Source organism: Talaromyces atroroseus, assembly GCF_001907595.1.
Source record: "Talaromyces atroroseus strain IBT 11181 chromosome Unknown scaffold_0, whole genome shotgun sequence".
NCBI classification, from domain to species: Eukaryota; Fungi; Ascomycota; class Eurotiomycetes; order Eurotiales; family Trichocomaceae; genus Talaromyces; species Talaromyces atroroseus.
In genome coordinates this window covers 531596-544618 of record NW_017971432.1, presented here as the reverse complement: position 1 = coordinate 544618, position 13023 = coordinate 531596, and the positions used below count along the sequence as shown (strand labels likewise).

The 13023-nt window shown below is 46.2% G+C and overlaps 5 protein-coding genes across 5 annotated transcripts; 3 read left to right on the top strand and 2 right to left on the bottom strand.

The window, feature by feature from the left end:
• Window positions 1–890: 890 nt before the first annotated feature.
• On the bottom strand, window positions 891–2829 carry UA08_00190 (hypothetical protein; the record flags this gene model as incomplete). The annotated part of the gene is made up of 2 exons (XM_020259969.1): window positions 891–2390; window positions 2455–2829. 2 exons carry the CDS (start codon window positions 2827–2829, stop codon window positions 891–893), a joined length of 1875 nt encoding a protein of 624 aa, XP_020124563.1.
• Window positions 2830–3433: 604 nt separating this feature from the next.
• UA08_00189 (putative proteasome subunit beta type-4) lies at window positions 3434–4208 on the top strand (the record flags this gene model as incomplete). Its single annotated transcript, XM_020259967.1, has 4 exons — window positions 3434–3530; window positions 3591–3840; window positions 3942–4065; window positions 4131–4208. The coding sequence occupies 4 exons, from the start codon at window positions 3434–3436 to the stop codon at window positions 4206–4208; spliced, it is 549 nt and encodes a 182-aa protein (XP_020124098.1).
• A 351-nt stretch (window positions 4209–4559) lies between these two features.
• UA08_00188 (hypothetical protein) lies at window positions 4560–6417 on the top strand (the record flags this gene model as incomplete). Its single annotated transcript, XM_020259966.1, has 2 exons — window positions 4560–5193; window positions 5249–6417. 2 exons carry the CDS (start codon window positions 4560–4562, stop codon window positions 6415–6417), a joined length of 1803 nt encoding a protein of 600 aa, XP_020123987.1.
• Window positions 6418–6794: 377 nt separating this feature from the next.
• UA08_00187 (hypothetical protein) lies at window positions 6795–9036 on the bottom strand (the record flags this gene model as incomplete). The annotated part of the gene is made up of 4 exons (XM_020259965.1): window positions 6795–8499; window positions 8556–8586; window positions 8710–8797; window positions 8866–9036. 4 exons carry the CDS (start codon window positions 9034–9036, stop codon window positions 6795–6797), a joined length of 1995 nt encoding a protein of 664 aa, XP_020123994.1.
• A 787-nt stretch (window positions 9037–9823) lies between these two features.
• Window positions 9824–12810, top strand: UA08_00186 (hypothetical protein; the record flags this gene model as incomplete). Its single annotated transcript, XM_020259964.1, has 3 exons — window positions 9824–9997; window positions 10058–10085; window positions 10151–12810. 3 exons carry the CDS (start codon window positions 9824–9826, stop codon window positions 12808–12810), a joined length of 2862 nt encoding a protein of 953 aa, XP_020123993.1.
• Window positions 12811–13023: the final 213 nt, after the last annotated feature.

Below are 13023 nucleotides of genomic sequence, written 5' to 3'. Positions count from 1 at the left end.
TCATAGCCGTGCTCAGGAAAACATCGCGTGCCAACCAGTATCACCATTTTTATGTATACACTCAGTATGCATCAGTGATAGAGATATTCGTTTGGATGAAAGGTATTTATACACCACCTTTATCAATCCTATAAGATACCTCACTACGAATCATTAAGATGGTATCATGGATACTACTACACTCACATCATGTCACATTAGCATTAGCCGGGAATTCCATCATATTATTGATTTTTCTTTCGGGTGAAAGGGTCTTGATAAGAATTGTCTTGACCTTTTTTTTTACCATCTCCTTCTTCCTCCTCTCTCCACTTTTTGGTCTTACGATCACTAACCAAGAAATCTCTTTTCACTTCTACCTTTGCGACCTCACAACCCTGTTACCCATCATCCGCATATTTGTCCCTTAAGATACCTTTTTTCCCCCGAACACTATCCTATCGTAATTGCAAGTGAATGTGATTGCATCTTATCCACCATCGCGTTAGCTATTCGAGTTAGCTATTCGAGTTAGAGGCGTGGGGCGTTTTGTTTTGTTGGGTTAGAGAGAGAACAAATCCATTATGACTACCTAATTAACTTGATTACTTACCTACTGACCAGTAGGTCAATGGATCTTTATTAATTAGGTCTTGCTTTATTAGTTGCTTACAGATATTAGGTAATTCTTGCTTGGAATAAACAAAAACTTTTTTATTTTACCCAGTCATCTATGCCGCTATATACAGGTATGAAAATAAGTAGAATGTAAAATGTGTTTGGCACCACAGACAACGCTAGGTAGATACCTTGCTTGGTCTTCTTTCAAATCAACAAACCAATACCAAGCCGTGCCGTCTCGTTGACAATTATCGATATATTTCCAAAAACATGCACAGAAAGAAACCTTCTTATGCAGACAACGCCGCTTCAGCCTCTATCCGGTCATGATCAACATTATCAAAAAACGGAACCTCGAAAACGACAGCGCCATTACGACCCTGGGCACTGGGACCGGCGAAATAGTTATTCGCGAAGCATTTCATTCGACTCAGTCGGTGCTCCTTGCCAAGTGCCGCGACGATGCATAACCCGCGAGCAGTCTCTACTTGTTGTTGTTCTTTGCCGGATGACTTTTTGGGTTTGATGGTTCTGGCTGTTTCGGGACGGCGTTCAAACACTGCAATGCTGTTCACGACGCCTTTGAGAAGCGGTTCTTCTTCGGATTGTCCTTTTGGTGTATCATTGTTCTCCTGATGGGCAACTTCGGTGGATTCATCGCCATTTGTCGTAAAGAATGTGTGTTTGGGTTGTGATTGCCTCACTGGGCCTATGGGACCGAGAGGAATGAGCAACTTCTTATCGTCTGATACTCGCCAGGCGCGAATGTAGCCATCCCAACTCCCACTGAGAACGATATCAGTACCAGGTACGGTGGTCAAAGCTGTAATCCATCGAGGCATAGGGCGCATAAATCGCGCATTGCGAGCGGCGGTTTCAGCATCTACCTCAGACGATGCTACTTCAGGGGGGGGTATGGGGTCGAAACCATGCGCGAGTTGGATAGTATGAAGAGGCTTTTTCTTGTGGATTGACCATAGGGAGAGAGAGCCGGAATCAGAGCCGGTCACGAAGTGAGTTGGTGGTATAACAGCTACACAGTCAATGTTGTTGTTTTGGTACTCTTCTTTCTTGGAGGATTCGCCGCGGAACACGAGTTGGGTTTCGTCGATGACTTTCCATAGACGTGCTGTTCGGTCCCGGGCACCAACGCTCACGCACTGGTCTGTCATCATCGAGGCAACTGAGACCACGTTGTCTTGGTGTCCAAATAGAGTCTCCACGTATGCATGGCCTCCGGCACTGAGGGACCATGTTTTGATTGTACGATCAAAAGACCCTGAAAATAATTGTTCTCCTGAGCTATGCGTAGAAATATGTCGTGTGAAGGACAGGCCACTGACAGCGTCCCGGTGTTGAGTAAAAGTTTTCATGGGGGCAAGTGTTTCGGCGTCCCAGATTATTAATTTTTTATCCTCCCCACCTGTTGCAATATATTTGCCAGATGGTGATATGGCAAGAGTTAAGATATTCCCAGTATGTCCTTGAAGTTCTCGGCTCCCGCGAACTTTTCGAAGACCTTTCACAAACTTCAATCGTTTCGGCTTTTTCCTCCCTGGGTGCTCTGGCCGTTTCTGATCACCATTTGCTTGGGCAGTAGTTTTCGCCAATTTCGGTGATACCAATTCCCATTTAATAAGTGTTCGATCTTTGGAGACGGTGTATGCAAACGGAGGGTGTATGGCTACGGCAGTGGTTGCATGGGTATCTGCTCGGAAGAAAGAATGTGAAGCGCCTGAGAAATCGAGCTGAGAAGCTATTTTCCGAAATATGCGACCCTTGGCTTCATCCTGTATAAGATAAGTTAGATCTTTGGCCACTAGAACGCTGCGTTAGATGGCAGGCAGAACATACCACATCCTCTTTCAATCGCTCAGCGATCAAGTCACGATCTATCTCAGCAGCATCAAACCCAGCCTCATCAACTACCTCTTCACGGATATTTTCTAGATATCGCTCTGCCAGTTTCAATCTCCGCTCCGCGGCTGTTTCGCCTTCGTCCGAGTCCGAAGTTGTCGCATCTTCTGAGAGGCCTGAGTCCGAGGCATCCTCGTCTTCTTCAATATCGCTTCCTGATATGGATTCGTCCCGGTCTTGTCTATGTCGTGAGGAGTTTTCGCGAGTCTCTCCATTTGCTGCAATTCCCCGCTTCTTTGATCCAGGTGCAGCCACTCGATCGTCTCTCTTCCGCTTGCGCTGAGACGCTGGAATTGTGAAAAAGGACGACATGGTAACCTTGTCCGGAGGCCAATATTAAAAGTAAATCTTCCGGAGGAATAACAAACCGAAGTATACCACACAGATAACCTCAATGTATGCTGGAAATGCCGTTTTGCCGTGGTTATTTTTTTTTTTTTTTTCTCTTCTAGACATTCCATTCCGCATACAACTTTTTTTTTTGGTCCGTGTCGGGAAGTCTTGGCGCCGCTGTAGGCCGGCCGCCGGACAAACAGTAACGCCTAAATCAAGGTCCCGGTTTGCTCTGTTTGCCAGCCGCAGCTCCAAACGTAGCTTAGGCGTCAAGCTCACTCGCGACGTCCCGTTCTGTCAGCTCTCCTCCCTTCCACGCCCCGACTCTATCATCAAATATCTCTTGCCCAGCAGACAATTTGAATTTTTTCGTACTGTCACCTGAGGTTTAGACGACTTAGACCAGTTTTGAAAGTGAGGTGTTGATTAAATACCGTCCAGAACTCATTTCCCATCACAATGTAAGGAGCAGCGTCATTCCTTTCGATGACCATTGTGGTTACTAATAGCCACCTTCATTAGGGAGGTTCTACTTGGAATTACCGGGAAGGACTTTGTCATTATAGCAGCTTCCAAGGCTGCTATGAGAGGCCCAACTGTCCTCAAAGCTACAGATGACAAAACCCGAAATCTCAATGAACACACTCTGATGGCTTTCTCGGGCGAGCCTGGCGACGGAGGTACGATTATCCTGAAGATATAATTGATGAAACATTTGCTGATCGGATGGGTTTGTGCAGTGCAATTCGCCGAATACGTCCAAGCCAACGTACAGCTATATTCAATGCGTAACGACACAGAACTCAGCCCAGCCGCCGTCGGCAACTTCGTTCGAGGAGAGCTTGCAAAGGCCTTGCGTTCCAGGAACCCGTATACTGTCAATTTGCTGCTTGGTGGTGTTGATTCTATCACCAGCACCCCGAGCCTTTACTGGGTGGACTATTTAGCGTCTCTTGCCCAAGTGCCCTATGCAGCACATGGATATGCACAGTATGTCAAGCTTCTAACAATTTAGAGGGAAACCCCTTCATCCTACGCTTGGGATGAAAATCCATCGTTGATAGTAACTGATTACTCTCGAAATCCACCAGATATTATTGCTTGTCGATCCTTGATAAGCACCACCATCCAGATATCGAGTTGGAGCAGGGCTTGAAGCTTCTAAACCTTTGCACAGACGAATTGAAACGACGATTACCTATCGACTTCAAAGGAGTATGTACCTTACTAACACATCGGGATTATTAGTCATGGTCTGGTATAAGCTAACAGCTCCCTAGGTGCTTGTGAAGGTAGTTACGAAGGATGGTATCCAGGAAATCGATTACGATAACGAAAGGAAGGTTTTCATTGCATGATGTCCTCAATTCTGCCTGGTGCGGCGTTGTATCATAACATTACACTGTTAGGAAACAAAGGTCTTCTAGATAAGAAAGATAATTTCTTAGTTATTATTGCGCAATACTCAAAGCCTTCAAAATCACCAGCTTGCAATATCCCTACGCCAGCAGCTTTTGTAGATATTTGAAATTACGAGCCATGTTTAAGAAAGACTTGATGTTTGCATTGTTTGCACTTACGGGAGCTCTGCCTGACTCAGCAGGACTTTTTGTCTCCACCACTTCGGAGCGCATGCGTGCTGCTTCGATTTGTTACTTTGCTTAACCACATAACTGTGTCGGAGAGGAATAATCTCGAAATAAGCAGAAATGGCCAAACGACAAGCCGATTCCGAACTCGAAGAAGGTCTGAGAAGCTCTCCTGCTTCAAAGAAGCCGCGATTTGATGACGCTGATTCCCGCAATGGCCATTTCAATGGTCGCGAGTGGGAGCAAGACGAACGCAATGGGCAGAACATTCTTGCTGCCGCTGATTTGGAAGGCGCTGAACTACAGGAAGCTGAACCGAGCCGACCAGATTCTCCCGATTACGATGAAGCGCTACCAGTAACTCAAAAACGTCAATCAGAACCGATGGAAGGCTACGGTGACTTGTACCTGGATACCATCAATCGCGCCGTACTGGATTTCGATTTCGAGAAGCTGTGCTCAGTGTCCTTGTCAAATATAAATGTCTATGCTTGCTTGGTGTGTGGGAAATATTTCCAAGGGCGAGGCAACAAATCTCATGCATATTTTCACGCTCTGGATATTGGCCACCACGTCTTCGTGAATATGGAGACGAAAAAGGTTTATGTTCTTCCTGAGGGATACGAGGTGAAGAGCAAAAGTTTGGATGATATCAAGTATGTGGTGGATCCAACCTTCACAAAAAGCGACGTCGTGAGGCTGGACAAAGAGATTAGAGATGCATGGGATTTACTTGGCAAAAAATATCGACCTGGTAAGGAACCATTGCAGTTGTAAGCGAACATCCGGTTGCTAATCTATTCTTATAGGATATGTCGGAATGAATAATATCAAAGCAAACGACTATCTGAATGTTGTCGTCCAAGTTCTTGCGCATGTCACACCGATTCGCAATTTCTTCCTGCTCCAAAATTTTCCTGTCCCAGGATCCCCTCAGCTATCTGTCAGGTTCAGCACTCTAGTCAGGAAGCTATGGAACCCCAAAGCATTCAAATCTCACGTATCACCACATGAACTGCTCCAAGAAATTGCTCTGCGTTCCTCAAAACGCTTCACACTTACTCAGCAGTCCGATCCTGTTGAGTTTCTTTCCTGGTTTTTGAACAACCTCCACCTTAGCCTTGGAGGATCAAAAAAACCATCCAAAACACCTACGAGTGTTATCCAGCAGGCATTTCAAGGCCATTTACGGATTGAAAGCCAGGCGATCACAGCGCATTCCGATACTACGAATTCTCGACTAGTTTTCACCGAATCAAGTCAAACAAATACTCAAACGTCACCTTTCCTAATCTTAACTCTCGACCTCCCTCCCACTCCATTGTTTCAATCTGCAAACAGGGAATCCATCATTCCACAGGTACCATTGACAACCCTCTTAAACAAGTACAATGGCATCACAGCATCCGAGAAACTTTCTCACCGCGTACGCCATCGACTATTACACCCCCTACCTCCTTACCTACTCTTTCATATAAAACGCTTCAGCAAAAACAAATTCGTTGCCGAGCGAAACCCCACTATTGTCACTTTCCCATCACCGCGTTCGCTGGACATGTCTCCCTACGTTGAGCCAAACCCAGAAATTTATCCTCCCGGTGAGCCTATCATATACGATCTCGTGTCGAATATTATCCTCGACGCAGATGCCCCAACACCGGGAGCCGGAGAAGATACCGCTGCAGCAGACAAGGGCCTAACAGCAGCCGGTGGACCAGCATCTTCAACCGCAACAGGCGCCGGTGCTGGCAGCGAGAAAGTATCGTGGCTAGTACAGCTACACGATAAAGCCATGGCGGCGGAAAATGTGAAGCAACAGCAGCAGCAGCAGCGGGGGCCTGAATGGCTTGAAATTCAAGATTTATATGTGCAACGAACGGAGAGTGAGACTCTGTTCACAAGGGAGTCTTACTTGATGGTCTGGGAAAGGCGGAAAACTTTAGGGATGCAGAAGGGCAAAGGGTCGGCCCACAAATGAACAAAAGAAAATAAGAAAAGTTTGATGGGAAAATGATTCTGTGTAGTCAATATGTGAAGTGTTGAGAAGCTTACACTTGTTTTGTATTGTAAATGACATCGATTTTGACTCATATGTAGAATTGAGTGACCAGGTGATAATATACAATAGAGAGAAAGTAAAGATACTGCACCTTATTTTCTATTTCTACCTAGGTATCTAAGCAAGTACGTAATTCAAAGTCTAGGATATGTTTATTATGAATTTATTATACATAGCTGCAAACCTTCCATACCTTGATGTACTTCAGTACCCATGTTTGCCCAAAAAAAACTCCTCAGTGAATGTTTTTCTGGTATCTCTCAGTTATGATCGCTTCCGGATTCATCTCCCTATTATTACAATCTCCCCCAATCAAACAAACTCTTGCCAATCCCAATAGCGGTTGCAGAGCATACACCAATAATAGAGCCGCTGACACCAACTTGAATACCGAGTATCATAGCAAGCTTGCCCATGTAAGCAACCATATCCCGTCTACTTCCACCGCCCGCAAATGCATTGAGAACGCGAATATCGGATGGTGTAGCAAGGCTGGTTGCGCCATATAGCAAAGCAGTGTGTGAAGACAGATAAGCTCTAGCTAGAGAGCGGTAAAAGAATGATTCGAACGGTATAAAAAGGACGCTGCTGATCACAGACGCCAGGTGAAGCGCAATAGCATCCGCAGGGTATGAAGAGAGAACCGTGATTCGCTGCTTATATAGGTCAGAGTGGTGCTGACTACGGGATCTCGGGGGTAGCGAGTGAGGTTGTCTAAGACCCGACTGTTCTGTGCCAGCTTCTGATACTTGGTCCATGCCGGTAGGGTTCATGGGACTAGGCATTGGCTCCTCCACTACATGTGGTAGGACCGCTGGCTGTGCGACGTCCGCTAAGACGGTACTCCCATTAAGAACTTCCCACATAAGATCCGGCTCTGCTGAATTTAACATGTCTAATCGTCCGGCATCGCTAACAGCAGGGGGCTGTTCTAGAATACCATCAGGTATATTCTGATTCACCTCATTGGGGCCTAATTCAAAAACACCGAGCTCTGGCCAGTTGCTTAACGCTGTGTCACCACGATCGTTTTCGGAGATAGGATCTGAGTTTCCTTGTACATTCGGATTCCGACTGCTTTGAAGCGAAAGTTCCATGGTAGTCGTAAAAGAATTTTGATGAGTCAAGGAAGCACGGATACGGGGAGAAGCAAGAGGGGACTCTGGACTTGCCGGCCGCGAAAACAGTGTATCAGACCGGGAATCTGGATCAGGATTCCAGGAGTCACCTGGTACATCAGGTTGCAGAAGTCCGTCGGTTTCCGTGTGTTGTGTCGGACGAGTCTCGTTAGGGGAATTTGGACTGATCTCGCTTGGTGATTGAGTGAATTGTCCATTTGTCAAAGCCTGGTTTGAGATGAAAGAAGCTTCCAACTGAGGGCTAGGTGCGACATTACCGAGTGTAATGGGCGTGTCATCTATATGGTTTCGAGCTGTTACATCTTGAATTGTATTTTCGCGAATAGTATCGGGATCATTATGACTGAGACTGTCGCTTATTCTGTCATCCGAAAGACCATCATTTTTATAGCCAAGCCTGCGAGATAGCCATTTTTGTAAAACCCAAAACTCTTCTTTAATATCTTGAAATAAAGTTAGGTTGCTTCGGTGAATTTCATATTCTGTATGTCGTCCAGCTGTTGGCAGCGTCCATTCCAGAAGGTCATTGTCCATAGCAACTTGGATTGAGATTGCATCAGGCCTTTCTGGTTTTGGTAAATGTCTCCGAATCATTCGATAAATCCTGTCTTCAACGAACGGCCGAATCAGGATATAAGCAAAAGCGAAGGCAAATGGAGTTGCCGCAAGTTCTGATGCAAAACGTCCCAATGAAGTCAGGGTGAAATCAGATGGAAACGATGGACTCTGAATCAGAGAGGACTTGGTAAATGGCAATAGCATAGAGGGCCTGAGGAAAGCGGAGTGGGGAATGAGGTGGAGAGTTTGAAGAATGCAAAACATATGAATTTGCTCAAAAATTATAAACGAAACGACCCGTGTTCTGCAAAATTGTCAGTACATGCTATGGCCCATTAGTATTGAGTCTGAAATACACACGAGTAACGAATTATCGAGAACGCTTTCTCAACTAGTCGAGTATAGGAATTGTCAAGCCACGATATTAGATTATTCTGAACGAACCCAAGAAGAGGCTCGAGTATCTGAGTTCGACATATGGGCAATGCCACTCTAGCTGCCCAAAGAGGCATACCCGCAAAGAGTTCAGCTGCCCACCCAATCCTTTGACATTCAGACCGAAACAAGCGAATAAGTGGCACGTGGGTGTAACTTTTGAAAGTCTAATGTCATGGTTAGATATAAGGCGGAAATAGCACATGAAAGCAAAAATGGTATCACCGATACTTACTTGAATACGACGGCTCAGTGACCTAACCCACCAAAACCCAATAAAATGCAGAACATGGTCAAACGCTACGATGACCAGGCCATAATCATTTTCAGCGGTGGTATCCACAATACTCTTCTTGTCTTTCAAAATACCTGGGCGGCCGTTCTCACCACTGACCACAACTCCCATGGTAGACAAGACATCATTCTTCGCACGTCGAAGCTCGCGAGCAAGATCCTTGGATTCGGGAAATATAGGATGGCCTCTTTCGTTATACTGTTGGACATATCCATCTAGGTTGTGAGCATGGTTGCGGCCTGAGGATGTATGGTTTCGCGACGCATTTGTGTTTTCCGGTGGCTCATATGGAGAACGGCCCTATAAGTACATCAGGAATCAATTCTCATTTATGCGGTGCGCATAATAGAATGTAGAAGAATGACAGGACAGATACGTCGCTCGTTAAATGGCTCGTAGGCCAGACACGAAGCTCATAATTGGGAATCGGATGGTCATACCAAAGCAAGCCGAATTATATATGGTTGCCGTCCCATCACCGGCCTGACATATGTGAGAATGCTGACAAAGAAAGAGTATAGCTGGCCATGTAATGGGCTGTTTTTTGGATCTCAGAGACTCCTCTGTGCCGTTCAAGCATCAAGAAAGCAGATGTAGCTAGTGCTCCGGAAAGCGCAAGAACGAAGGCGCCGTGCACGGTCCGCACCTTATTTTGACCCCCCGCAAAAAACAAACGCCGCAAACTATGCAAACAGAACAAACTCTTTTTCCAAAAGAAAAAAGTTGTCGGCAGCTATCACGAATAGGTTGCCATCGTTTTCGAGCTCGGAATCTAAGACTTGATCGATTGACCGGCCTTAGTCGATCATCTTTGCCAGTCTATGATACTGTCAGGGAGAAAGGGGCAATGCGAAAGTAATCGAGCGGAATTCGACCTGTCAGAGAACTGACCATCAATATGTCGAAAATCAATGCCAAAACCACATTCGAGGCGTCGCGCACACTGCACCCTATATATACTGGCGGGAGCACCTCGTTAGACGCCAGCGGCCGCATTCTTGCAACATGTGTCGGGGAAGATGCGCTTATTGTGGATCTCACCACGGGCGATCAGTTGGCCAGTATTGAAGGTGTAAGATACTTGGATCCAGTCCTCTCGCGAAGAACAATAGACTTACAAATTCTCATATAGGATGGAGAGATTATTACTAGCTTAGCAAGTATGATGACTTCTCGGATACAGTTCAAGTCGGTTGGCTAATCCATTTACCTTTTCAACCTCTAGTCACGCCGTCGGCATCCCACGTTGTTGTTTGTTCACGATCTATGTCCATGCGCTTTTACTCATTGACGCCTTTCGATATTCACGAAAAGAAAAGCATTGACACTACTTTTATAAGAAGCGTCAAAGCTCATACTTCTCCTGTTGTCACCACAGCCGTCGATTCTACTGGCACCCTCTTGGCTACTGGCGGCGCCGACGGATCGATCAAGATCTGGGATATCAGGGGTGGATATATCACACATACATTCCACGGGCATGGAGGTGTCATATCTGCTCTTTGTTTCTTCGAGGCTATTACAAACGTGAATGATGGGGCCAGGTCCCAGCGAAGGGATAAGAAGCCAGAGAATTCTGAAACATCGAGGACGATTCGCTTAGCATCAGGTGATGAAGAGGGTAAAGTACGAGTTTGGGACTTGCACAAAAAGAAGTCAATTGCTTCTTTGGAATCACACGTTTCAGTGGTGCGAAGTTTGTCGTATTCTCCTGTTGAAAACGTGCTTCTTTCGGCTTCCCGGGATAAAACAGTAATTATCTGGGATTCTCGCACGTGGAAAACGCGCCGCATAATTCCAATTCTAGAAAGTATAGAGTCTGCAGGGTTTATTTCCGATACTAGTCTCTGCTTCACTGGTGGAGAGAGAGGTGTATTGCGCATCTGGGATACGAACAGAGGCGGGGAAATTATTCAGGAACAAGAAGAAGGTTCCGACACTGACGCTATTGTCGCGACACAATATTCTTCAGATTTACCGTTCGTGGTTACTGTCCATGCTGATCAGACATTGCGGCTACACTCCATCGATGCTCTGAACGACTACAAGCCAGGGTCCTCATTAGAGCCCCTGCCAGTGATAAGGCGAATCTCGGGGAATGACGATGAAGTCATCGACTTGGCTTATATTGGCCCAGAGAGATCACTGCTGGCGATGGCAACGAATACAGAAAGCATCCGTGTCGTGTCTATCGCAGCTCCTAAACAAGGCAGCCAAGGCGACGGAGAGAACGATGGCTTTTTTGGTGCAGACGTTACTTATCTAGAGGGACACGATGATATTATTATCTGCCTAGATGTTGACTGGTCTGGCTACTGGCTTGCAACTGGTGCAAAAGATAACACAGCTCGTCTTTGGCGCCTTGACCCTGAAACCTCGTCATACACCTGTGCGGCTATTTTGACTGGCCATGCTGAATCATTGGGAGCAATTGCTCTTCCAAGAGCTCCTCCCCCAGTTGGATCAAAGGCATACAACGACCCATCAAACCATCCTCCGGCGTTTCTCTTCACGGGTTCTCAGGACCGAACTATCAAAAAATGGGACACTGCTAAATTGGGGTCGCAATCGTCCTCCGTAAAAGCAGCATATACCAGAAAAGCCCACGAAAAAGATATAAATTCATTGGACGTGAACTACACAGCGACCCTTTTTGCTTCAGCTTCTCAAGACCGCACTGTGAAGATTTGGTCCGCAGAAGATGGATCAGTAGTTGGTATTCTTCGCGGCCATAAACGAGGCGTATGGTCTGTCAGGTTTTCGCCTCGCGACATGCCTATTATAAGTTCCAATGCTGGGACGAGCACGAGTCGTGGATTGGTCGCAACAGGCTCAGGTGACAAGACTGTCAAAATCTGGAACTTGGCAGACTTTAGTTGCCTTTTCACATTTGAGGGCCACACAAACAGCGTTCTCAAAGTGATTTGGCTACCTCCTTCACAGTTGTCGTCTGATAATGATACAGACGATGCTGATGCCAAAACTGTAACGCGTCCACTCCTTGCCTCTTCCGCTGCTGATGGCCTAGTAAAGATTTGGTCTCCTTATAGCGGCGAATCCGAGGCCACATTGGACAATCACACAGACCGAGTTTGGGCTCTTGCTTGTCCCACACCTTCGGGTTCACGATCAGATGTCAAGTCCCCATCAATCTCACCATTCTCTCTAGTTTCAGGGGCTGCCGATTCGACCGTTACTTTCTGGACTGACACAACCTCGGCCACACTTACTGCAGCAGTGTCGGCTAATTCCGCCCGCATTGAGCAAGACCAACAGCTCCAGAATTATATCCGTACCGGTGCTTACAGAGAAGCTATCACACTTGCCCTTCAGCTCAATCATCCCGCTCGATTACTATCGTTATTCACCGCCGCTATCGAAGAGGTCGATGGAAACTCGGCCAAAAAAGAAGACGGCGACAACATCAGCAGCCCAACGTTAACTGGAAATAGCTCCGTGGACACAGTTCTGCAGTCGCTAGACAAAGATAACCTATACATGTTACTTCTTCGTCTCCGTGACTGGAACACAAATGCACGCACAGCAAAGGTCGCTCAACGCATTCTATACACTCTAGTCCGGTCATACCCAGCTTCAACATTCATTGAACTGGCCAATCGCCCTCCTCCAGCAGCTGCTGCGCAGGGCAAACGAGGCCAGAAAGATGCTAGCAAGATCTCTCTAAAAGAAGTTTTCAGTGCTCTGTCGTCATACACTGATCGACATTATCGGCGCGTTGAAGAGCTGGTTGATGAGAGTTACCTTGTTGAATGGATTCTTGATGAAATGGAAGGTGGTATGGGTCTAGTTTCGGGCTTGTCTGGTGACAAAAAAGATGTTACTGGTGATGGGCATGAAGAAGATGTTACTATGCTGGGGGCATGAAAACACAAAAGTACACTTGGCGTTGTCTGAATCTTGAGATGGAGTTCTTCTATGTATAAATACAGGTCTTTAGTATTTGCATTCAGTGACTATATATTGTGTTCATAACATACCTAGGTATCTATCAAGGCTGCATTGGGCTTTTTTTTTTCCTCCGTGGGTCTATATACATGATATTGATGGAGTCTAATTCTCTGTATAGATTAGTTCCCG